This window comes from Molothrus aeneus, chromosome 3 (genome assembly GCF_037042795.1).
Source record: "Molothrus aeneus isolate 106 chromosome 3, BPBGC_Maene_1.0, whole genome shotgun sequence".
Lineage (NCBI taxonomy): Eukaryota > Metazoa > Chordata > Aves > Passeriformes > Icteridae > Molothrus > Molothrus aeneus.
Window position 1 is genome coordinate 61,234,441 of NC_089648.1, and position 27,329 is coordinate 61,261,769.

Consider the following 27,329-nt stretch of genomic DNA (forward strand, 5'->3'; position numbering starts at 1 on the left):
GCCTTCCTCCAGTTTTTACAAGTTCTTAGCCATCCCATAAATATACTACAAAAAGTTCCCATCACTGATGCATCTAGCTTGTATGCTGCCCAAATACAGAACTAGAAATTGCTTTCTTAATGAATCCACAGTGTTTGGCCAGCACCCTAGTTGTGCCAGAAGCCTGTACACTAAAAAGGGTGTGATCTATTATCTCACTACCCTCACTCCTTGCCATTCAAATGAAACCTATTTTAAAGGGAACCCGTCACCCTAAAATACACAAAACAAGAGATGGGGGCAAGGGAAGACTTCTCATTGAACTGTCATGGAATTAAATTCAGCTTGTACTCTTCAGAGGTAATTTTTCTTTTTTTCAACACTATTCTCATCTCTACCATAGTGACAAGAATTAACAAATACCCGAAAATGTTATTTTGTACTCATATGCTTAGTTATGTAACAAAGATGATGGTGCTGTTTAAGTAACTTTTTAAAAGTCAAAATTAAAAGCCCTGAAGAAAAACAGATTTCAGCATCTTGCTTTTAAGTAATGTAAATACAACAAAATTAATATTTTGCTTATATCTCAGCAAAGCATTAATGAAGCAATTTCTTATGAGATCACATTTTACAGGTGCAATTTGATCATCAGCCATTTTCACGAGTCAGCTTCAAATTATGAGATTTAGAATGAGAAGGAGCGCATACAAACAAAGTGTGTAAGAATGGAAACATGGTAAACAATTTATTATGAGATGGTAAACAATGAAATGTAAATCTGTCCCTGTCCTTGCAATTTCTGGACACAAATCAGTAGGATGCAAATTGATATGAAAAACTCTTAGGAGTGCATTTTTTATGCAAAAACATAGTCCATGACTAAAGACTGAATCCATCTGCTCACCCAGAGCTTGCATAAGGCATGAAGATGCTTTCTGACTGCATCATAGTTTTACAGGACGGGTTCAAAACACCTGAACAGCTTCTCTGAATTCTGTAAATATACTTCCTTCTAAAAATGAGGTAAATGTGGCATTGTGTTAGTAACATCATGCTCTGTGACAGTAAGTTAAAAATTTCAAAAATACTGTTTTCAGTCTGACAAATTTTCAACAAGGTGAACACTGAATGGGGTTGGCATGCAATTGTGTTTAAGATATGTGCGAAGTTCACATCAATGCTAAACAAATATTTTTACACAATAGGCTTCTCTTCTGCCTTTAATCTATCCAAACACTTCAGATTAATTTTTCATGTTTTGATAAGCCAAATAAGCACCAAAAAAGGTTTTCTTTTGTACAATAGACATATTTTAATAAATGCATCACTGTTATAACTATTGTGTTATACCGACAGATTTATAAATTAACAGCTGGAATTATGTTTCAAAATGTATGTATTTATTTCTTGCTATGGAGTAATTAAAACTTATTACACATGTTTAACTTTGAAATCAGAGCATGCACTCTAAGATCAGTTTTCATTTCCCTACGTTATGGCATTTCACTATTAGGCCAAGAGAAGAGAAGCATCAGTGATTAATTGCCTAATATGTGCAGCCTGTTCCTTACTGCAGAGAGAACATATGGTTCCTAAACTCTTATGCACAGAAAGGTAAGGAAGAATCAGCACGGAAGCTTCAGTCTGCAAGCAACTGCATTTGTTAGTTTTATTACAAAAATGTTTTGGAGTATTAAGTGCTCAAGCTGTAACAACAGTAAAAACACTGTCTTTCAATCGAATCAAGGCTCAGCTGGTTTTTCATGTAACAGTAGCAAGATGAACTACCAAGTAGATCAGCAACATAACTTTTTAGATGTTGTGCACCCTCAAGTTTGTGTGTTAAGTCCTAAAAATACTGAACAGCCGCAATTCCATCTCTTACAGTGTGCTGCTATTTGTTACATTGAAGAAAGCAGAATTTGAAGAAATGTTACTTAACACTCTTTGGGTATTACTTCTAATTTTTTTAGTGACTCAAAGCATTAAAGTTTCTTTATTCTATAAAATAATAAAGAAATAAATTAAACTCCTCTCCTGAAAATCTACTCTAATGAGAATGTTGTTTGGAAATTCTTCCCAACTCCTTCCCTCTCCTGTGCTTACTCAACACACTGGCATCATTCTGCAATGAGAGGAGTGGCTCCAAATTAGTTTGCACTTCTTAAGAAGTGAACCAGGTTTTCCATGGCTATCAACACGCTTCCAGATGTTTTTATAAAAGTATTTGTGACCAAATTTCACACTGGCACAAAAATAGTTTTCTCTGGTTTAATGGGGCTGTGACTAATGTCAGGAATGAAGCTGACTCACTGCAACTATAAGGCTTAAAAATGAAAAGAAAGTAAGAAATTATCTAATAGTCTCCTCATGTAGGATTCTTTCCATCAGCAGAGATCTAATATAGATTATAATAGTAACAGCAATCTGTGGTTCTTACCCACAACTTGAACCTGCACAATTAGCATAGCAAAAATTATGATGTAAGGTTTGCTCAAGAAACAAAATAACATAACTGAATTTAAAAAACCCAAAAAAACTAACAAACCAACCAATAATTTGCCTGGCAATCTGTTTGGCCACTGAATATTATACAGTTTCTCAAACCTAACTGGCATAAGAAACCATTCCATCATTGGTGAACTTATATCCTCTGGGAGAATTACTGCCCCACCTACACACCATTTAACATCACACAAACTGTGACAGTCTTTGGAAGAGCAAAAAGCCTATTGGCTAAAAAGAATACCTGACAGTGATCCAAAATGCCTTCTAGTTAAAATTGGCAGTAGTCCCTGCAAATTAATATTTTTAATAAAGTAAAACTTTTGTAATGAATAAATAGGTGTAAATTACAAAAACCCTTAACACACTAGGCAGAATTACCAAGTCAGCATTAGGAGCATCAAAACCAAACACAAAATCTTCCCTTACACATTTGCACTGCCTCAAAGGAAGATAATAGATCACTCGAAGTGCACTGTACTTTAATGACACTGAACAGGTAGGAATATGCTGTTTATTATAGAGGTGGTGAGAACTGAAGACTCACTGACTTTTTTGTACAGAACTAAGCCTGATGGGTCAGCTCAGCACAAAGCTACTTGGAATTGTTTTTGTGGTTCTTGCCTGTATTCCTACTCAGCTTATTACTCTCACTGGCTAATAGGAAAGGAAAAGCACAATTTTCTACATAAGGAAAACCACAATTTTTTTTTGCAGTCACAAGCTCCTGTATAAGCTCTCTACATATACCTAACTATGCTCTGAGATGCTACGGGACAGAAAATGATCCTGCTGCTGATATGGCTGAGTAGCCCTGGGACTTGACCCCACTACTGAAATACAACTAAATTCTGCCTAGTGGAGAAAGGGAGAGCAGCTCCTGGGGAGTGGTGTGGCCAGCCAGCCCTCCTAGCAGGAGCAGGATGGGGAACACACACACAGCCACGGCACAGGACAGGGAACACCCAGCCATGGCACAGGATGGGGAACACACACACACAGCCATGGCACGGGACAGGGAACACCCAGCCATGGCACAGGATGGGGAATACACACACAGCCACGGCACAGGACAGGCAACACCCAGCCACGGCACAGGACAGGGAACACCCAGCCATGGCACAGGATGGGGAACACACACACAGCCATGGCACAGGATGGGGAACACCCAGCCATGGCACAGGATGGGGAATACACACACAGCCATGGCACAGGACAGGGAACACCCAGCCATGGCACAGGATGGGGAATACACACACAGCCATGGCACGGGACAGGGAACACCCAGCCATGGCACAGGATGGGGAATACACACACACAGCCATGGCACAGGACAGGGAACACCCAGCCATGGCACAGGATGGGGAATACACACCCAGCCATGGCACAGGATGGGGAATACACACACAGCCATGGCACAGGATGGGGAATACACAGCCATGGCACAGGATGGGGAACACACACCCAGCCATGGCACAGGATGGGGAACACACACCCAGCCATGGCACAGGATGGGGAACACACACCCAGCCATGGCACAGGATGGGGAACACCCAGCCATGGCACAGGATGGGGAACACCCAGCCATGGCACAGGATGGGGAACACACACACAGCCATGGCACAGGATGGGGAGAGCCCCAGCTCTGACTGCGTGGCTGTACGCAGGACTGAGCGCACAGGCAAACCCAGCCCCAGCAAGCTTGGAACAGAAGGCTAGTGTAGAATGGATTTAAGCATTTCCTAGTCTGAACACAGGCACTGATGAGCAACATCCTTGCACAAAGATAAATAATCTTAAATATCAACTGTCGCAAAAGAAAACACAATGACCATGATGATCAGCATACAGTAGTGTGGAATCTGCCTTAGCAGGTTAATATAGCTGCCTAATGAAGTTTTCTGCTAATAAACATGAAGCAGAACAGCCTGATGGTTTCTTTAAAGTAGTTACAAAAAACCAATACACTTACATAATTTCCTTATAAGGTTCATTCAGTTTCTTTCAAAAGAATAAATTAATGTTTTTAAAACAAATGACATGGCTTTGATGCATATAAGGTTTGCTGTGATGAGTTGCTTAAAAGCTAATATTTAACCAAATGAAGCTTTGTACTGAGCTACTTCTCATACTTTAGTAGGTTATATTATATAATATTGATAAAAATTGTATTTATGTACTTTTCAAGTGGGAGTATTTTTATACAGATGGAAAAATACTTCCATACTCATATTCTGCCAGGTTCTTGAACATTTATCCTGCTCTACAGAACAAATTATCATAATTCCTTGCAATTGCAAAATTATTAACTGCAAAAATTATTATAATTCCTTTTTGTTCTGTGCAGGAAAAGCACAATCAGACTCACCCCTCTTTACAAGGTCAAAGATGTCTCTTTCTGCTCTGTATAGAAAATGAAGAACCATTTCCCTTTGATTTAATCTGTTCTGATAAAATCAAAATGGCCTAGATGAAATGATAATGTAGGAGCTGAGTTGTATGTTCCTTTTCTCCATCCACAAGGACATACTTTCTGAATAGAAGTAAGTGCAGATCTATTATCTTCCCTTTTATGTTCTTTATTCTAGTATCTTAGTTTCAGATCTTACTGAACTCTAGTTAAAAACTGAAAAAGGCAAACATGGCAGAGTGAAAACAGCTACAAAGACTGTAAGAATATCTCTCCCATTTACACAGAACCAGGAAAAGAAAGGAAATTAATCCACTGCGTAGTTAAGTACAGATAATCTCAAGTACTAAATTCTCAAGTGGAATAGTTTGACACCAAGTTATAGACTGCATTGCAAACCTAAATTTATATATATCTCACTCTCTGAGGTCTGAAGGTTTTTCTAAATAATACAAAAATATCTTCATTATTTGACATTTAAAGAGAGGAATAAAAATCCCTGAGTAAGCCAAAGACAACTGATATGTATAGCCTCAGAAAACACACTCAAAACCAAGACCAATTTTAAGGCAGCTTCCAACTTCAGACAGAACACAAATAGAAAACTGATGTGTCTCAGAAGAAAGTAAGTCTAAATAACAGGTGAATTTGCATTGGCAATAGGCTTTGAATTTTATTTCTAAACATCATTGCTTCCCTTCTTAATTTGCAAATCTTTGAAAGGTACTATTTCTACTGTTAGGGTAACAGGGTAAACATGCCCTTAAATTCAAATGGAAATTATTAAATAGTTATTGACTACTATGGTGTGCTTGAAGAAAAAAAAAACACAAGAAAACAAAACCAGAAGCTGACAGAAAACAAGCATACTAGCCAACTATGGTAAACTGATATTTGTGTTTCCAGGTAAACAAAAGTTATCAGCTTCTTCCACTGAGGCTTCAAAGTCAAAGTATCTTGTAACAGTATTATGTTGGTGGGGCAGAACACCATTTGCTTAAAAATTACAACTGGATTCAGATTTAACAATAATTTTCAAAGAAAGTGGTACAGAGTACATCCTCTTAAATGATAAGTTTTTTTGCAAGCCTAAATTTTGAAGTCAGTAGACTTTTAAGGACATTTCCCATCTTCCTGCTTCCCCTTTCCCCATATATACACAAACATAGATATATAAATATGTGTGTATCTTCAGACACACAAACTGAAAAGAAGTACCTTCACAGTACAAATCCAATCTTCTTTTCTTTAAGATTAGCTTGTATTTTTACAGTATAAAGTAGATTTTTTTTATTCAGTTCCTTTCTTTATTGTTTCAGTGTTCTGTCTAAACAAATTTATTCTAGTTTTTAAGTTATGTTTGTATGATAGATTTGGATTAAAATTAAAAGTCTAAAAATTCTCAGTAATTGACTCCTTATGCAGAATTACATTGCTTTTGTTGTGATGCACTGAGAAAGAGGTTTGGTAGCAAACAGTAGAACTTAAGGAAAAAAGAGCAAAGATAGCTGTTCTCTTCAGAACTGTCATGTGCCAGGAAGAGAAACACTGGAAGCAGAAAGTAAGAATGAAGTGGTCTCCTAAGAATTTATGATCGCTTCCCTTACCCTGGATTCACAGATTTTCCTCCTAAGACATCAGTGGATACTCCAAGACTTGTGTAGTAGTAGCCTACTCAAGGGAACAAACAAACAAAATGTGCTATTTAGGCTATAAAATTTCATCAAATCAATCCTCACACAGGTAGTGTGTAGCATGTGTATCATATTCCAAGTCAGAATAAAAAGAGCAGGTTTCCAGCTTCCCTGAAGACACATTTCAGGGATATCTTGGGACAGATTAGGCCACTGACACATCTTATTATCTAAACTCTTCAGATTTTTTCTGTACTGTGAGAATTTAAAAAATGAAGTCCTGTTGTAAGAAATCTTGTTACACCCTCTGCCATTAATATTAACAGACTGTCATAAATAAATTACTGAAGTGAAACCAATCACCACACTCTTAAGTATCACGGCGCTCCAGTACTAAGGGTATTTCCCTCTGAGGCACTGCAGTTTGGCGGTGGCAATGTGCACTCCACTGGCAGGAGGGCTCAGAAGACAACCAGCTGTCGTGCTCTGGCATGTGATGGGGTTTTGGTATGCTGAACAGAATGCTGTGTGATGGAAGTTATTTACAGAAGTAGTTTTTAATACCAAAAGTAGTATGCTCAGTACACAGTAAGAGTCCAAACACTTCTAAGCATTTCCACCTTAAAGGCCGACACTGAAGTTAAACAAGCACATGTTAGCAGTTAAATGCTTTCTTCACAGGCCAAATCGGTAGTAGAGTTGTGGCTACAATACAGACTTGGATTGTCTGGTTCAGAAACTTAGACTCAAAAAAACCCCTCCAAAGTAATAACTAAAAAAAAAAACCAAAACCAAAAAACATTTAAAAAGCAGCAGTCAGGGGGCCCATCTTGTTGAGAGTGCACCAGAGCAGAGAGGCTTTCTGGTCTGCAGTAGTGTTGTCAGCTGAGGGAAGATGGCAGGAGAGCCCCCATCCTTCTTCCAGGGCGGTGGCTTTGATGCTGTAACCAGCACTGTATTGCTCTGTTGCACAAAACACTGATAGCCCTTGCAGGACCAGCTCAGTTCAGGCGAGTCATGTCCGTCCTCACCAGGGCATACCTGTCCGTGACCTTTTCCTCTGCTTTTTACAAAGGCAATAGACAGGAAACACAAATAAACCTGCCAAAAGAAGGAAACATGAAAAAACCACATAATTAAATGCAATCCTTTGTGCATATGTATGCATGTGTATGTTTTTTAGAGATATATATTCGGATGGAGCTTTTCATGTCCCAGGAGAATTTGGAGAAGCAGAAAAAAATATTAGCATGAAACAACCAATGTCTTTGATAATGAGTTAAGCTACACTTACGCTTTTCTATTATGACAAATTCCTGCCAACCCTACACTCACCTCTGACAAATTAACTTCTGAATCATGCTGTTTGGTATATGATACAAATAAAACGTTTAAAAGCACTCTGGAAATTCTTAGATCTAAATTCAAAGCTGATGTAACTACGCTAGTTTTCAATTAGATTCACATGCAATAGAGACAGCACTTTATAGTTTACTTTTTATTTATTTTTATAAGCGTCCTCATCTACTGTGAAGTAATACCAAATGTTTATATTTAATTATATCAAGTGTTTATGCTTGCCTCGACAGGGAACTATTTATTCTTAAGTCTTTTGAGAGAAAGAAAGCTGTAAAAACAAAAATAAATATATACAACACAATCATTCAGGTGAAAAATAATTTGTCAAATGTCTGTATTCTTTCAAACCCAAATAAGAAGGATCTTCTTTCTCTTGCCACCAGCTGACTGAAATGGCTGTAGATTTTCTTTTGAAACACCACTACAACATAGAACAAAAGACTACTACAATCACAGGGTTGTTGCTTTGCTCAATAGACTTGTAAATGGCGCAGTATGATTTTCAGCTATGTAACTGAAATTATTCTAATAGTGGTTGGCAGCAAATATTGTTCTAATTACATCAAAACCAAAATTTTTCTATAAATAATCAATGTTTTTGGAACTGCTCATACTGCTGGCCTTGATCATATCTTATCCAGCCAAGCCTAGGATGAGACTTCAATGGCATTCTGATTATTATTGCAAATATTGTTACTATATTACTGCAATATCCTCTTGATTTTTAGTATATAAAAAAGTGGGTTTTTTCCCCCCCCACCATAGATTATACCAGATTGCAGACCAAAATAAGATTTACTGGCACTAAGAAGCCTTTATTGTTTAAAATTTTGGCATAAAAATGCTATTGAATAGAATAAATATTTAAGATAAGCACTGCTCACTCTCTTCATTGAAGATGGTTGGTCTAAACACAGAAATTACAGCAATATTCCTTATTTGGCCAGATGTAGTCTAGAAAAGCTGTAACAGTATTTTGGTTATAGGTTGACTAGTTACTTCCAACCTTATTAATATAGCTAACCTGGTGTATTTTGGCTTTATTGTATCAAAATAAAGGAGCCACACCCCAATATACCTCAGGGCTGGGCATGCACTGCAAATTCTCAGTGGAAAAAGCAGTTTGATGAAAAGCTGTGAAGCAGCATGATCCCTTAGTGACACGCTGCTGCCAATCTAAAGAGTGGATAAGCACTCACATGAGCAAAATTATACCTTGTTGTCACAGCTAATCTTTCTGTGGGAAAACTCAGCTAAGCCAGGCAAAGAGCAGCTTTGCTAAAGTATCTGTCCACATTAACAGAGCTTTGATATTGTAATCACGTGAGTTCAGAGTACCAGTTTTTGTGATGTAATACAATTTGGCAGCCTTCTCACTGGATCATGTTTTGAGACTGACTCATCCCAATTTGCTGCTTTGCTGCTGTTGCATCTTCAAGCTGGTGAGCTCTTGGGACTAAGCCTTAGTTCCCTAAAAATCTTGTCATACACGTGACCAAGATTATGAAATTGTGATTCAATGGGGTGATTATAAGGCTGGGTCCAAGTCAGTCAGCCCCCAGGATTATATTTAAACTACTCTGAACTTTTTGCTAGTTTATCTAGAGCAGTTATAAAGATGTTTATTTGGAAAATGAAATAAATGGGAACAAAAATGAAGCTAGTAAGCATAAATTTAAAAACCTCATTTTTTAAGAAAAAAGTAATGTGCTTAATACTAAAACAACATCTGTGAAATCTGTACTTTGTGTCCATGTTTTTGAGATGTCATATAGGGAAAGCCACTGCATAATCAGGATTAGTTTCATTCACATATGTAACTCTTACCTATTACAACAGCTACAGCTCCCAGTGCCAGTCCCAGAACCAATATTAGGGGTGTAATGAGTAGTTTTCCAGCTGAAATGCAAAATTCATTAAACAGTTCAAAGAAGGTTTTACTTTTTCCTTTCCAACAATTCATAAATATTTCAATATCAGAAAATATTTTAATCTATTATTTTTAAAATAATATTCTTTACCTCTAAAAATAGGATTCCTATTTGTAATTTCATCCTACAAATTCAGCCAGGAACTACCACCACACAGTCAGTTCCCTATACACATTTCTCTTTGCCCTCTTCACCCACCACAACTCTCTGAGCACAGCTTACTTCATACATTAACAGCTTGCATTTATTTCTGTTTCCATTCTGAAGTCCCTCAAGCATCAACAGGAACGTGATAGCTATAAAGCTACTATAATTTGGCTTCTCTGGAATCCTACTGCATGGCAACCAGCCTGGAGAGATGCCAAATAAACTAGCATCTTGGAAAGTTTAGGTTAGCTCAAGGTGATGAGACCATCACCTTTAAATACATTTCTGCTCGCTTTAAAAGGTTACAGTAAAGTGCTTATGTACAGCTGTGATTTAGGTCTAAGTCAAACCACAGCCAAGTCTATTTTGGATCTACATTTATAAGGGTATGTTGTGGCTCTCACATGAGTAGGGCAGTGAGTGATGTTGAGCAGCACACTTGCTAGAGCATAAAACCAAGAAGAAATAAAGCATGTTCATGTTCTTTACTTTCTGATGAGTTCATGATTTGTAGAGGTTACCACAGTGAAGGCAGGGGTCTTGCTGAAAATGTGAATTTGAAATTGAGCCAGAACCCAAGCTATCTTCCTTGCACTGCACACTTTCAATGGAAGAATCTCCCTAGCTCTGTTGGGTGAGCAGCTGGGTCAAAGACATCCCTTAACTGAGCTGTCTGAAAATGCAGGAGGGCAGGCATTTTTACTGATACACCAGCAGTCTGAGCAGGGACTTGAAATTCTGCAATTCTCCAAGTTAGGTATGTGTTTGAAAGGTCACCTCTAGAATGGGAGAAAAACTGAGTTTGTTACCTCTCTCTTCCCTCGCTCAAGTCACTCATATCAGATTTCAGTAAGTGGATTACTACATTTAATAATGATGTAAACCTTTCCATAACCTGAGACACTAATTTGAGCAGTCTGAAGGAAAAATGAGATATTTTGGAAATATTTACAGCAGTTTAATGAACTGGTCCTTTTCTCGCTCTGTTTTGATAGCTTTTAAATTTCATGGGAGTGCAGTGGGTGGGAAACATTAATTCCTAGAAGAAAAAAAATTGGCAAATATTTGTATTACTCTAGTTGCTAGGCATCCTAATGGCATACCTTCCTGGGACTCCACTGAGCTGTGTTCTATACACACAGAACTTGTCAAGTACATTATTCAAGTGTAGACAGAAGAATGAATGTAAAGTGATGAAAAACCTCAAGAAAGGTCCAAAAGAAATGAAAAGCATTTTAAAACATCATCAGAGTCTTCAACAATTTCAAGTTAAGCTTGTAAAAGATTAGAGGCTTACGATATGAACTCCTTACTTCATTAATAGCCATGTAATTAGAATGCTAGAAAATTATGATGTTTGGTATCAAAATTATTAAAAATTATTAAAAACTTAAATCACTGAGCTGGTGACTAAGTATGCAGAAACAGAGCCTATGGGAAGGGCTAAGCTAGCCTTCAATTGGAATAACTTCTTTTCATTCACGAAGAACAATTCCTGAGCTAATTCAAGAACTTGTTCCCTTTATATTTGACAAATTCAGAGCTGAAATAAAGCGTGAGTAGTGTCTTTCCTTCTGCCTGTGAATATGAAGTTATGAGTACTGTGTAGTTATCTTTCATAATTTACCTTATAGAATAAAATGACTTTATCATCGTGAGACCATATCCTCTTTTGGTTAGCAACGCATTATTTCTAAAGACCAAATTTCAAAACAAATACTATTTCTACTTATATATCTGTCACATTCAAATCCTTAATTTCTCTACCTTTGTAAACTAAAATTAACAAACAACACAAGGAGAACAAGGCTTGCAAATGCTGCCATCAGAAAGAGTACAAACAGCAGCAATCACTGGCAAAGCAGTGGGTATGTACTATTTGCTCCAATGGCTTTTATTTGCATTCTATGAAACAAAAAATGCTCAGTTTTACATGTCAGAATTGAAAACTACTTTATATCCAATTCCAGCTTGATAGACATCGTTTGTCATAATGCAAAAGATTATGAGGGAATCATGACACACCAAGAAATGTCACTAAGGCTGTTTGTTGCAGGCACTAAACTGTCCTGTATCTGTTGGCTCAGAAACTGAGAGCACAGAGAGCAAATGTAATGCCTGTCTAAGAGCTGAATAAAATCTTGGGTCATTAGCCCATGTGGTCATCTCAGCAGCAGGCTATGACAGCCAGTTTGCTCTTGTCCAAAGTTAGTTTTTAAGGGTAACATCACAAAAAGCAATTGAAACAGAACCTTTTTACAATTGCACTCAAATTAATGGTAAACAATTTCTCTACTGGGTGGCCCAGCATGAAGATGCAGACATTTGTGGTAATACAACTGTATTTCCAGGTGTCTCAGAAGGGTTGCTTATTTGTGATACAGAGAACCACATTCTTCTGCAAAATAACAAAGTATTTCAGGAAACATGAGGGAATACTTTTCCCTTGCATAACTTTGGGTTTGGTTACAGGTTTTAGGGTAATATATCCACTGTACTGTCACAGGACAGTTTCTCTAGAAACCATGCTGGCTAAAAAAGGGAAAGAAATGTCAGAGATCACTTCTGAGGTTTTCTTCTCCCTGTGATTACTATCACCTTTACATAACAGCTGGCTGATGAAGAAAATTATGTTTAAAATTATGCTGCCATAAATTCTTTTCCCTTATTTTTACTGCAGAGCAGTTTGTGACTGTGCGCACTTGCTCCTCGATAGAAATCATGCCAGCATGCCAGCCTGCCTTGTGGTGATCTTTCTACACACTCCACCCAGCCAGATTTTAGAAACAATCCAAAAAACCTTCACTCCACATGGCTACAAAATCACATTTATTAAAGTATTTCATCTCCATAGCAATAAAGTAAAAAGCCATACAAAACCCCCACATATCTAGCAACACCTCACCAGTCTCCCAATAGCCAAGATAACATTCCTTTCGTTTCCACTACTTAGCTAACTAGCAGAGGCATTTTTTACAGGAAATCCAACCTCTGTTTCTCAGTACATGTTACTAAAATGTAGAGTCTATGCTTTTAATGGCATCTCGGCTACCATCTCTTCTTCTGCTGACTTTCAGAACAGAACTAAAACCCCAGCTTCTACAGTAACACCTCCTGATGATAATGCTCCTCTTTTGCCTGATAAAGTATTTATATATTTATATTTTCAGTTCTAGCTACTGGGACCTCCCTGAGCCTGGGTGTGATCCCTAACTGGAATTCAACATTTTTGGGTTTAAATTTGCTCTTAAGTGATTAAGACTAGTAAGCTTCAGCTCAACACATAAAACATAAACAAAACAAAAAATAAATCCAGTATCATGACAAAGAAGAATCTGATGGATGCTCCATAAAAAATGATATGAAAAGGCCAGCAAGCTATTATTATTTACTCAATTTCATGATAACAAAACTAGCCAATAAAATTATCAGGAATCAATAAAAAAACCCAGGACTTTCTCCACCTGACAGATAGTGAAATCCTAGAGCCTCTACCAGAAATGTTGTGGAAACCAAAATTTAAGAACTGTTAAAACTAGTGAAGGATCCATCCACTGAAGGTTACAAAGCAAAAGTTCAGATACAAACCTAAAGTAAGAAAGTGTCTAAAGCAATGATTACTGGAAACAAACAAGGAGTGAGATCTTATTTCTAATTGACCACTGCTGAGGACAGACTCATTAGGCAGACCTCTATACAAGCCCAATTAACAGCCACAGATCAATTCAGCTGAATTCTGTTTTACAAAGAGAGATGATCCTAGCAAATTTCTGGCATTGAAAATGGCATAATCCACAAACAAACTGGATCACAGTCTGGGATTATATAGTCTTCAAAAGGTCAGGAGGTACAATCTTCCAGCAATATAACACATTTTTAAAAATCAATGTGAAAACCCACACGTACTCTCATGTGGAAAAGAGTACAAAAACCTAGACCAGCTCACACATGCAAGTCACAGCCAAAATCTACTGTAGTGGAGAAGAGCTGTGAGCTCAATTCCCAAATTCAAATCAGATGCAAATTTCTGAAGATTTAAATTTTTTATTTTCATGTATGAGTTCTGTTGGGTCTCTGGAGTATTTTGGTAGTTATTCATAAAGTGTACCAGGATCAATATTCAAATCTAGAGCTGTAGAAATGACAGAGATTTAAGGTCATAAGTACAGATGAAGAATTTGCTGAATTCTTGTCAACTTGAGTGTTAAGAAGCTATTGTAAAAATGTGAGCACTTACTACATGTGCTGGCAGATTCAGGTACCTCTGTCTCTATTCAGATGATGACCCCTCTTGTGAGAAATCACATCATATGACAGAGGGAGCTTTGGAGAGAAATTTTAACAGAAAATCCTATGAGAAATGTAATGCGAGGCTCTGAGCTTTGCTAATCTTTCCTGGTTTATTAATTAATGCAAACCACAAGTACACTTGCAAATAGGAGATGAAAATAAAAGTATCTTATACCTTATCTATGTGCGATCCTGTAAATATGAGTATACGCATATTTACCATGGAGCTTTAATATCCAAGACCAGGCTGAATAGGGCTCTGAGCAACCTGATTTAGTTGAAGATGCCCCTGCTCATAACAGGTGGCCTTTAAAGGTCCCTCTCAGCCCAAACTATTCTATGATTCTAATAATATTACCCATGATTCTGCATGTCAGCAGCACTGACTTGGTAATGTCTCAGAGTACAATCTGTTGTTACAGCAGAGACTAATTACACTAAATATAACACGATCTATTTAAAAAAAGCTTACATTGTTTTCCATTGTGGCTGTTACTGAAAGCTCTTCTGAAATCTTACTAAGTGCTTTGAAACAGCTCTTGAAGTTTAAGCCTAAATTTTTAATGAACATTTATATTCATGTGCCCTAATGCCAACACTGTCTTTCATCTAGACTAGATCTTCTGGTGTGTTGCAACTCATCTCTACAAAATGTTTCAGAGTAGGCACCTGCAATCATCTTCAATTTTCATCTCCTTTCTAGTCATTTCTATATTTTTAAATCACTTCTCTCAAAGTTTGTTACCAAAGCCTTGCAAGTTCCTAAGGTCAAACTAATGGGCTTGGATGCCATATTGCCACTTTTTTTAAAACAAGCATTCCAGGTATGCAAATCCCCCACAATGCAGAGCAGCAAGACTGGCATTTTCATTATCAGGTCTACGAGTTTATGTGTCAATTTTTATGCTGCTCTGGAAACCACCCAGTTTCCTTACTGGAACATGTCTGGCTCAGGAGTAATGCTTTCACCTCAGGTTTGCTTTTTCCCACCTGTTCTGTCTCTTGCCTTTACCTCTACAATCAAGCTCAAAGCAGTTCCTCATTCTAGGTGAACTACAAGTCATCTCCAATTTTTATGCCTTAATTCAAAGTATGGAAAGCTCTATTTTGCTTGTCAGGTATCCGTTTTTTGACAGCTAATACATCCATTTCTTGTAACATTATAGGTCACCTTGCATGCTGTAAACTCACTACAATGACTGTACTTCACATGTATGAAAGATAATCTCATAATATAAGAGTCTACTTTATTATCTTGTGCTTCTGTAAGTTGAGAAAGATATCTGTCTCAAAAGCAAATTATGAGTGCCTTTTGGTTAATAAAAAGACATTTTAAGCATCATACTTTTATGAGCAAAATTGATGTATATCAAGTTATATTTTGTTTCAAGCTGATTTTATCTGAACTAAAGCTAACAGTAAAAATAGTGTCCTCCTATTTATACGGGAAAACCTTGAGGTTTTTTACTCAGATCAGATTCAAATCCAAAGAGCACTTTATTCAAACAGACTTACACCAACATTAATTTAAATAAGGTTTCTCCTGTGACCCATTTCTCCAATATTCTTGGAGAATAATGAACAGAGCCAGAGATATGCATATTGACAGCACTTTTACAGTTTGCTTATGTATTATAAAAAAATTTAGGAAACAAGCTATCAGAAGAGGACACAATACTTAATCATATACAGTCCATCTAAAAAGGGAGGGCAAGTGCCATATATTTAAATATACTTAATAAGCCACCTTTTGAATAACTGAAAAACAAGTTTGCCATCCAATCCTTTAAACCACTAGTTTTAATTTAACTATAATTGTCCTATCCCCCCATCCCTTCATCGTGCAGCTCTCCACAAGGAGCACTAATGCACTCACCACAGACAGAGCCTCGCACTAATCTCCTCAGATGTGGTCTCTCGGGGAGGTAGCGGTATTTGCATCCAAAGATACTGAGGTTTGACGTGTGGTCTCCAAAGAAGCGGAGCTGGCGGTATCTCTCTCCACAACGGTAACAGAAATTAGTGTTACACTGTGAACAGGTCATGTGGTCACACCCTTCGGTTCTCTGGATGTGGATCTGGATGAGCAGAAGGAAAGAAGAAATAATATTTTTCCCCCCTTCCTAAGCACAGGAAAGCGGGCACTACCCAGGGCAGTTCACGTGCCAGAAGAAAAGAAGCTGCAAGCAACTCCCTGCAAAGTCAACACTTGAATTAATTAATACTGCAGCTGGCTTAAGACAATAATGGTTTTCTGAGGCATGTTTCAGAGCATTAAATGTGAGTTCTATTGTTTCCAGATTCCCACTTCCTACATAATCCTCCTTTTTGGTTTAAATGTTCTTCATATCAGATGAGAATTCTTGTCCTGACTGAAATTTTTGTTTTATTGCTGAAGTAGATATGCTAGCACCAAACTTTATTAAAAATAAAAGCAACACAGTGAATATAGTTATGAACTCTGTTTGACCCCTCCCCAGATGGGTTTCCCTCTTAGGCCACCTGTGGCTCCACTCCCTTTTCCATCACAAATTGATATGGCATTTTGTAATAAACACCAGAAAGACACTGCTGTTACAGTACATTATTTGAGAAGTATGGATGCTTTCTCCTTCTTAAAAAAACAAACAAAAAAATTCCACAAACTATTTGTGGAATAAAAACTTACACTAAGCTTTCATGATACCCACAGCACAGCATGAAACAGGGCTAATACATCCATTTCTTGTAACATTTTAGGTCACCTTGCATGCTCTAAACTCTGCATGCCCTAGTTCTACAGCCATCTTTCTACCGATTGCCTGCTAAATAGTTCCCCATCCTGCATTCGAAGACCACGTTCCACAGTGGAATTGTAGATAGCCCAATAATTGAGGTTGAAAGTGATGCTCAGGGGTCATCTATTTTAACCCCCAACTCCAAGCTGGGATATCTCCAGAGAGATCACATTGCTCCAGATCTCATCCCATTAGATTTAAAAAATTTCCAAGCATGGGTATGTCACAGCCTCTTTGAGCAATCTATATCATGCTTCACCGTCCTCCCTGGGAATACTTTTTTCCATTACATCCAACTTGAATTTCACCTGTTGAAACTTGCAACAGATCCATCAACGCCTCCTGAAACCTCCTATACTTTCCTACATGTATTTATTTTGCAGGGAAGTACAGGCAAAGATATGGCACGACCACTCAGTGGCCCTGCAAGCACCAGAGACACTGAAAGCTCAGTGAGCTCCAGAGAGACTCGCGACTCCTGGGGTATCCAACATTCTTGGGAGGGTCAAATGCATTTGTTCTTGGGTGCTGACCAGGGGTGATCTGGGCTCTCGCCTTGCTCACCCAAACATCTGCTGAAACTTGCACTCTATCCATGTAACAAAGTGATGCTTTCCACCTGCAACACTCGTGGTAGAAGAGTCACAAGGGTAACAGTAGCTCCAGATACCCCTGCCAGCCTCCCTGTGCCACAGTAGTGATCTCAGGATTTGCTTTTCCATACTTTCAAACGCTGCTTTTATACAAGAGGGGAAAATGTTCACAAAAGAGAGAACTGGGCTATTAAAAAAAAGCCAACTTCCTAGTGGGCAAGTATTCTAATAGATTAAAATTGGTCTGACTGAGCAAACATCGCCCTTTACCCCAAGGAATTCTGCTGTATTACAGGTGTCTTGTTTTCCAGAAGCATCTGAAAAACCACCATTGCTGATGAGCTTTATAAGCCACTTGACTTCAAAACTTTCACAGTTAAGCACTGACAGTAGGCAAAGCAGAAAGAGAACTCTACCCAATATCAAGCATAACTTAAGAAGATATACACTTTTTTTTTCCTAAAAGGGACATTACATTGTCAGTTCAAATTCTTACTTCTCAGGTTACATGTGAAAAAAGATGTTGACTACAGTTCTGGAGTTACTGTAATTCCTCAGATGAACTTGAACTGAAACAAAGGTATTTTAATAGTGACTTAAAGTATCTTGACAAATTAACTTTAAAATTTAATTAAAATTAATTTTTCAGGTGACCAACTCAGACAGCAACTACAGAGACTTCCATAATTTAAAGGGTAATTCTCCTCATCTGCTGATTCTATCTTAAAAATGTAAATGAGGGAACTAGATTTTTTGACTAATGAGAATTAACTGGTTGCTTTATTTTCTTTTTGAATCAAGACTGTTGAATTCTCCTATCTCTTCTCTAATTTACCAACCCAATTAAGTTATCACTCACCCTCATTGTAATTCTGTAGAACCATGGAACCTATAAAAATCCTAGATGCAAATCAAAATTACTTCACATTCCAAAAATAAGGTAATTTTTATTGGTAGTAAGAACTTCAAGGAGATGCTAGCAATAGCCTTTCATGTTCTACCATTCATATCAGAAATATCCACCTCTTAGAAACTGCCTGCCATCCTTCTACCCATGCTTTCCTAGAATCCTCCCAGCTCCAGTTAGTCATGCATTGCTCCTGAATCATTTGTCCATCTACTTGGTCCTCCCCTAAATTCTCCAGACATACTGTCCTCTTGAAACATGAAAGAAGTTGATAAGGATTTATTATCTCACAGACAAATACTGCAACTACATGCACTTCATATTTACTTCATCAAAAAGCTAACCATAAAAATATTTTAGTCAGTACCCATCTGTACATGTAACTGTCTTCAAATGCTGCAAATCTGGAACAACCAGCTGTACTCACCTGTACCTTTTTATTGCAAAAAAAAAGGTGTAGGCCAGTACAGTGAGTAAAGACTTGATTAGAAAAAACAAAGTAAAAAACCCCACGAACCCCAGCTGCAGGGCTTTGCAGACTGACAATGCCAGGTGAACTTTGGATCATTTGGTCAGGCTGCTTTCAAGCCCAAGACATGACATCTCACCAGATCAGCTTCATCTCCGGTTTACACGGGCATGCCTCCGTGCCCTCCGGATAATCCAGTGACAGAGATGGATTACAAACCTATAGGTCGGGAAAGCCATGGTCGATGGCTCAGGTATTCCGAGTGCTCCTGCCCCACTGGCAGCACCACGGCACAGGCAGCAGCCAGGGAACGCGTGAGGCCGGGAATGCCACGCTGGCTGTGGGAATCTGCAGCCGTGCAGGGCTTGGTGCAGTGTGACTGCAGGCTGCCCTGCAGCATGGCCACTGCAAGCCCAGCTTCTGAATGCCTCCATGCATTCAGTCAAAGCTACAGGCTTCACCCTGCGCCCATGGCATGTTCAAAACCAAACACGTACACCCGCCTCATAGGGGAAGGTGAGCCATTCGGAGACCCAGGAATTGTTCTTCCATTGATCTTCCAGAACAACAGGGGTGAAAACTACACACAAGGGGCAAACACATCAGTTGTCTACTTGACTCCAAACTGGAAGTAGCACAGTGGCTATTTCAGACCCTTATTTTACCCCCTCTGCATGTTACATGCCCTCTCAAAGAAATCTTCTAGGGAAATCACTGCCAAGAGTTCTGAGATGAGTGGCCATGTCTCCTCCACCTCTGAAGAAAACCTGCACAGCTTTATCACTTTGTACACAAATAAGGACTCTCCTCCCTCCAGAAGATGAGAATTAATTTGCAGAGTGCTTCCAAAAACTATGCCCTGAATTATTTGGTAATGCTTATATGAATCAGAAAGATAAGAAGCACACGCTCCTTTATTTGCATTGACCTGCTTGTTCTTAAATTTCTGCTGCTGTTCAAAGCCTTCCAAGCCAGAGCTGCTATGTGGTGTTTCCTCAGATAGTGCTGCTTTTGAAATCTGTGGTAAGATAACACCAACATGGAGTATTTCCTTGGTTTGCTGTACTGTAAAAACACTTGTGTAAACAAAAGCATTTTGTTGCAAACATACCAAGAAATTCTAAAAAAATAACCCCTTAAAACAGTACTGGGGAAAGAAAAAAATATTATGAATTTTGGCAAATTACACCCAATAATGTAGCAAATTTTCACTGATTAGCCAACTTACTCTAGAACAAGACCAGACCTTTTTGGACTAGTCTTGTTAAGAAAAATGGTCTATATTGACTCTCAAAATAGTGTATAGCAAATTTGGAAAAGGCTGTATTAGGGAAAAAAAAGTCAAAATAAATTTAAGATACAGTTAAAAAAAAGTAGCATTTTTTCCATATTTCCATACTGACACACAGTCACAACATGAATCTAACATTAAGCATTTGGACTGTGTGTGACATTTTTATTATCTTACGTAAACACATCTTGGAGAGACCAGGTAAATATAAGCCATTCCTATTAGATGGGCTAAAAGCTGTATCCTACTACAGGAAAAAGTAATCAAGTTTAAGCTTATCTAACAGTCCCTGCTATATTGACATTACAAAGGATTATGTTCTTTCAAATCACTTACCCAAACCACTGAGAAATACTCATATTTGCCTGAGGATCTGCCTTTGTATACACATACCCCCAGGTGTGTTTTGATTTTCTCACCTGCATGCCCAGAGAAGATAATGTATTTGATTTCTCCATGGTACAGCTAAAAAGAGTCAGTGTATGTATCTATCTGTAGGTATAAGTAATTATCTCCAGAAGCTATCTGCAAAATATGGTCACAGTTTACAATGTCATCAGTATCACACTTTGGAAGCTACCAGTAATTTTACATATTACTTCATTAAAGAAACTACCTCTACTTAAGTTTCTGTTAATTTCAGTTTTAGTGAAGAGAGGAAATACTAGTATCTTTGAACACAATTTAATATTGACTTTCCCTCAATCTGTTTGCCAATTTTGGCTACTGCAAATTTTAAACCAAAATATGAAAGAGGTTAAAAATAATGTATGTTTTCACCAGAAACATGGCCTCTGTGGACCTAGAACATGGATAAATCAAATAGTGTCTTACAAATTATTTTCTTTGTCACTCTTTATTTTATTTGGAAATAGGATTCTCATCTAATTCAATGTGATTTTATATACAGATTTTGGAGGTAGAGATGGATGGGAGAGAGAGGCAGAGAAGTATTAGATGTAATCCCCCTGACTTCAAATTGTTAACTGTCAGAATGCTTATCCCTATGTGCCCAAGCATCTACTACAGATTTGATGTAGAATACTGGTTAAGATGTATTTTTTAAACTATCCAAAGATGTATTTTTTTAAACTAACTGCCAGCTAAGTGTTACTTTTGATTACTTGCAGGTTATAGATTTGATTTAAAGATAAACAGTATGTTGAGAAACATTTTGGACGTTGTAGGCAGGAAGAACTTTTTTTCTGAAGAAGAAAGTTAAGAGTTGGGGTAGCTACACAGTTTAATAAAAGGTTGAATTCCCTCTTCAATATTCACTTACAGTGCCACATTACCAAGAAGGACTTAACAGAGGTTCTTTTTCTGTGCTAGTTTCATAAGTTTCCATACTGCCTCCCACCATGTAGGAGGTTTTATTTTCCTCTGATTAAGAAAAGAAACCTCAAGTATTTTTTAAATTAGCAGCCAAACTCATGCAACTTCATGCTTCAGAATTAGTAATAAGCCATGTAAGTTTAAAGTGTCCAACCTTTTCTTTTGAAGATGGTGAAAAGAGTTGAATATTTAAACACAACATTTTAAATTTTAACTTATTCATGCTGAATGTTATACTTAGCAGTTTTGGTTCCTTTCTCTTTCCAGCTATCAGCTACCACTCCTGGTTTTCCACACTCATGTGTTTTTGCTTGGTCCACCTTCTTAATCTTTTGGACAATTTATTTAAGTTACATCATTCCCATTGTCATAAAATCTGACACAAGTTAAACAATTAAAATCAAAACAGACACTTCTTCCCACTCTGAAAAGAACGAAGTATTTTACTTTAAGACTTCCCAGAAAGTGAACATTTTTGGAATTGACTCAAATCTATGAACTTTACCAAAAAGCAAGCGATAAAAGGTCACACGTGTGCAGGAGGAAGAGTAAAAAACAAGCTACTGATTTCAGAGCTTTACAATTTTGCTCAGTGTTTTGAAATCTTTCAATTTCAAGCTATAGCATCACAGGCATTTCTTTCTCAAAGACCAAAATATGATACTTTATAAACTGATAAACACTTTCCTATTTGCACAGTGTAAGGCTCAAAGTGTTACATATACTTTGTATGCTTATAAGTAAATCTTATAAGTAAAAATTCAATATTAATTTTCCATGAAACAGTCCCGCTTTGACTTACTACTCTGTTGGTAGCTGTGAAAAAAACTGTGAACAAATTTAAGAGTGGCCTTCATTAATGGCAACGGGGGCAGGGGTGTGCAGGGCTGTTGCATCTCATCTGAGTAGTGGGAAATGCTGCTCATCTCTGAAGGGATCGATGACATTTTTAGGGTGTGGAACTGCATTTCAGTGTTGAAAATTAATAATGAGAAAGACTTCAGAGAAGCATCCATGTTGGAATGAGAAAGACTTCTGAGATCATCAGCTCCAACCTTCAATCACCACATTGTCACCTGACCATGGCACTGTCACATTCAGTCATTTCTTGAACACCTTGAGGGTTGGTGACTTCACCTCCCTGGCAGCCCATTCCAATGTTTAACAACCCCTTCTGCAAGGAAATTCCTCCTGATGTGCATTCTGAAACTCCCCTGCAGTTTGATGCTATTTCCTCTTGTCCTGTCACTGGCTGCCTGGGAGAAGAGGCCAACCCCTACCTGCCTACATCCTCCTTTCAGGTAGTTGTAGAGAATGAAGAGGTGCCTCCTGAGCTCCCTTTTCTCCAGGTTAAAAAGGAGGCTCAGGAGGGACCTCAGCCACCTCAGCCACTCCACACAGGACTTGTGCTCCAGACCCTTCACCAGCTCTGTTGCCCTTCTCTGGACTCACTGCAGAATCTCCGATGCCCTTCTTGAACTGAAGGGCCCAGAACTGGACACAGCACTTGAGGTGTGGCCTGTGAAGTTCCACCTTGAGGTACAGCTTGTGAAGTAGTAACATTCAATCCTACAAAACTTAGAGTTTTGCCACGTCTTAGTTTCCTTTAGTTAACTTGTTGACAGAGTATTTCCAGCTTTACTCAGACATTGAATACACTCTAACTCTCTGGAAAACCTGACAAAGGGCACTGAATTTCCCTAAAGCTTTCCATTTCTTTAAAGATTTTAGGATTATTTTATTTTGCAATTAATTGACCCAAACATTTCTATGCTTCATCAAAGCCCCCTCTTAATAATTTCCATAATGTTTCTTGACATGCAGACACTCTGCAGAATCAGTGCAGGAACCAGCAAAAAAATCTGACCTGTTTTTCTCAATGGGTCGCTACAAGAAACTGCACAGCAAGTGTGAATTTCATTTCCAATGCTGAGCAGAAGCTACAAGTACTAATGTATATTTAAATGCATATTTGAACAGTTTGAAGCCACTACCTGCAAGCCAAGGGAGAGCAGCTCACCTTGCATTTTGGACACTTCTGGGCATTCCTCTGCCCGTGTTCGATTTCGTTGGCCCAGTGACGTAACAGCTTGTCTCCCTTCTTGTATTCTTTGCAGTTAACGCCTTCATGCCAGGGAGAGTGGCACTTGAAACACCAGACAAATTGGCAAGATGGACACTGGATCTGTATAAATGAGAAAACACCACATGTTTGCAAGCTGGGTGCTGATACAACTAGAAAGCCTGTTTTAAAACCACTGCTCCTCAATTACAGGAGCAGCTGTCCAGCAAAGACTTAACATCTTTTGGAGGCTCTGTTTTAAAAACACAAGAAGTTGTGGAAGCTAGCTTGTTCTTTTCCTTTTCAAAAAAGAGAAAATACAAAAGTAATTGCTAAAGCTAGGAAAGGCCTCAATCAAATGAAGCACAAGTAGCTTGGCTTAACCACAGGCACTACTTCCCAAAGTGATTGTGTGGGTCAACAGACAAAAGGCAGAATCCAGAAAACTTACTCAATTGCCTCCAATACATTTGTGAGAACACCTGAAAATTAGCTTGACAGTTTTCAGTGCAGTGGATCTGTCCTTCTCTAGGAACAAACTGCACTACCAAGGCTATCACAGAAAGCACTTGGTCTTCTGAAGAGGTGCTACAGAGCTTGGCTTCATATGGGTTCTGAAGCCTTATATTAGAAATGGTCCTGGGAAAAGGAGCCATGAGCAAGGCTCTCATCCAAGAGCCACAACTACCAACGGGAAGTCAGGCACTTCCTTTTGCTCTTGACTGCGTCAAGGCAAGCTGAGCCTGTGCCAAACAGCCCACTTGCTACAGACCACACCTAATGGCAGAACCCACAAGCCATACTCAAATTGGGAAAGGATCTATTCTTTCCGCTCCCTCAGTTTTCAATCATTGTGTCAAACAGGTACCATCGTCATCACATCTTCTTCCGCAGCCTGTTTATTTTTTTTTCATGAAAAGCTAAGGCAGCTACTGTGTTTGCAGGAGTAATAAACAGAGGCACATTGCAGCTGCTAATATGACAAAAGACAGGCCTCCAACCGGGATCATGACTAAGGACAGCACGAACTAGAACACACCTTAAGACTCAGGCACATCCAGGCTCCCGCAACATGTTCACTTTGCTCAGCAGCAAAACATCTCAGGCTCAAGCGACTGCTGAGCCCTGTCCACCATCTCCAGCTGCAGTCCATGTCTGGCACTGCCCTGGCTTCGTACCCAGCTGATGGATGGGACTGAGGAATTCAACCAGCCAAACCAAGCGGTTTTGGTTTTATCTGCATCCAGACTTGGTTCACCACCAAACCACAGAAACATCTGTGCTGACCATGACGTATGGGGGTGCTTCTCAGGAAACTTCATCCCAGAGTGTAGTCACATGTGAAGTCCTCAAAACATATTTCTCAAGTTCTCACTCCCACCAGCTGCTGTGCCCTCCTGTTGAGTCCTGACAACTGGTGTTATGCTTCCTTGACTACAATTAAGAGTCCAAAGTAGGTGCTCTGATATCCCTTACATATTTTGCTGGGGCTAGTCAAAATTGTTTACACATGCAATCACTACATCTTGTTTAAAGAGAAACAACACATTAGGACTGAAACATGTGGATTACAAACATTGTTAGTTTTTGCCTGAAAACTCATCCAAGGCCATTATGAAGTATTAAACAAAAGCAACAAAATCAGTGCCCTTTCTCAAAATCTAATGAACCAGTGGCCAATATGCTGAATCAACAAAAATATACTAACTTGCATCTCAGCTTCCCAGATGAATTCTCCTAATAAAACCAGCTTAACAAAAGGGAAATTTCCTGCTCTGAGGAACCTAAAGAATGATACATTTATATTTCTACAAACCAAACTAACACAGAGCACTGATAAATGTTTACACAATACATTAAAATCTAATATGCACAAGAAAGTCATCTAACCTATCCTAACCCATATCTCTCTTTCTTTTTTCCTTTTTGTCCCCCACTCCCTCCCTGCATTGAATTTATGTCTTTCAACAACACAAGTCAGTGTCCTACTGCTGGGAAGATAGATTATAGCAAGCATCATATTGAAGGGCTCAGTATTTGTTATGCCTCAGCCAAAGATGGAGCTTGTAGCCACAAGTCAATGTTCTACAACCTGAAAACTTTTATCAGTTGCAGTATTCAGACATTTGAGAGAGAACACAGTTGTTAACAAGTACAAACCCAAATCAACAGGTTAGGAAGTTAAAGCTCCTTCCTTAAAAAAAAAAAGGCAACATAATTTAAACCACAAGTTCTGTGGGTTGGTTTTTTTTTTGGTTTGTTTTTTGATGAATATGTGACAAATTAACTACATACTCTATCTTTCTATTATAGCATGTACATAAGCAAAAGCAATGCAGGAGCCACCAGGATATGTATTTAAACTTACACACGCACACTGACATCAGGTGTTTCCAAATACATTTATCAGAAAGTACTGAAATACAGGATGAGGCTATAACCACAGGAACTCAAAATAACATTTCTTACCACAAATGGCCCTAACAGAACTAGTAAGAACTCTATGTTTCATTACCAGTTTCCTCTTCCACCTGTCACCCTGACAGCACCTTCCTCAAAACTGAACTTGTAAATAGTTTTTATATTTTGAATGGGCTATTTCACTTCTCTGTGGGTTCAATGCTTCCTGAGCGTAACTGAAGCAAGCAAAGAAAACTATGTACCTTAAGTACTTATGAACCTTATTTTTCTTGGAACTAGTAGCTGCAAAAAAACCTCTAAAACCATTCAAACTTGGATGCAATGTGATGCCCCTGTGCTTAAGAAACAAACAGAACAGGGCAACTAAAGCAGTCTTTCACGTTCTTATTCTACTTTTTCTCTGCTTTTCTGAAAGGAAAGTCAAATTTTATTTGATTCAACCTTCAGTACTTACATATGAAATCACCATAGCAAGGACGCAGAAAAGCTATCTCCATATTATTTTAAACCAGTAAAATATATTATAGTCCAGCAAAGCAGACAAACTATATCTGCAAAACAAAACATTAACCTTGTGTTTTTTCAAATGTTTTTTCTCACACAAACATTTTCTCACTTATTTTATGATTTCTATTTCTGTTGATTAAAATTGAGAGAATGGATATATACACAAACTTCTATGCCACCTGGAGATCAGTCTCCCTTGAAATAGAAAAGATTACACAATTTTGTGTTCTAACTCTTTTGGTTCTCAGCTTTCTGAAACACTGATCTTTAAGGCTAACATCTTCCATTTTCTTAGCAAGCCTCTTTACTGCAAGCCACTTTATCTACCAGTTTCCTCACCTCACAGGAAAAGACTTTTCAAAACTGATAAATAATTTCAACACAAAACACAACGTGACCTGATGATAGCAAAACTGACTGCTCATAAAAATATTCCTATAACCTGAAGGTACAAAAAGCTTAGTGAGATTTTCTGCTTCTTGGTGGAACAGTAGTTATATAACAGGATGGCCAAATTAATCATGCAATTAACTGATTACATGAATTACATTCTCTAGCTGCAGTCACTGTCACTTTATTTGAAAATAAATACGAGCTCCAGCCAAAACATCTTCCTTCTCCTCATCATCAACCCATCCACGCTCTTGAAACAGCTGAAAACAAGCAACAACAAAACAAACAAATTTTGTACCCCATTAGGGCTCATCTT

At 38.3% G+C, this 27,329-nt stretch overlaps 1 protein-coding gene across 1 annotated transcript in view; it reads right to left on the reverse strand.

Moving 5' to 3' along the window:
• Positions 1–6,854: 6,854 nt before the first annotated feature.
• Positions 6,855–27,329, reverse strand: part of RNF217 (ring finger protein 217) — a 55,512-nt gene continuing 35,037 nt past the window's right edge. Inside the window, exons 3-6 of the mRNA XM_066545774.1 lie at positions 23,651–23,815; positions 16,135–16,336; positions 9,718–9,789; positions 6,855–7,632 (exon numbers count right to left, since the gene is read on the reverse strand). Of these exons, the coding sequence (XP_066401871.1) occupies positions 7,559–7,632; positions 9,718–9,789; positions 16,135–16,336; positions 23,651–23,815 (513 nt within the window). The 3' untranslated portion in view covers positions 6,855–7,558. The remainder of the gene's footprint in view (positions 7,633–9,717; positions 9,790–16,134; positions 16,337–23,650; positions 23,816–27,329) is intronic.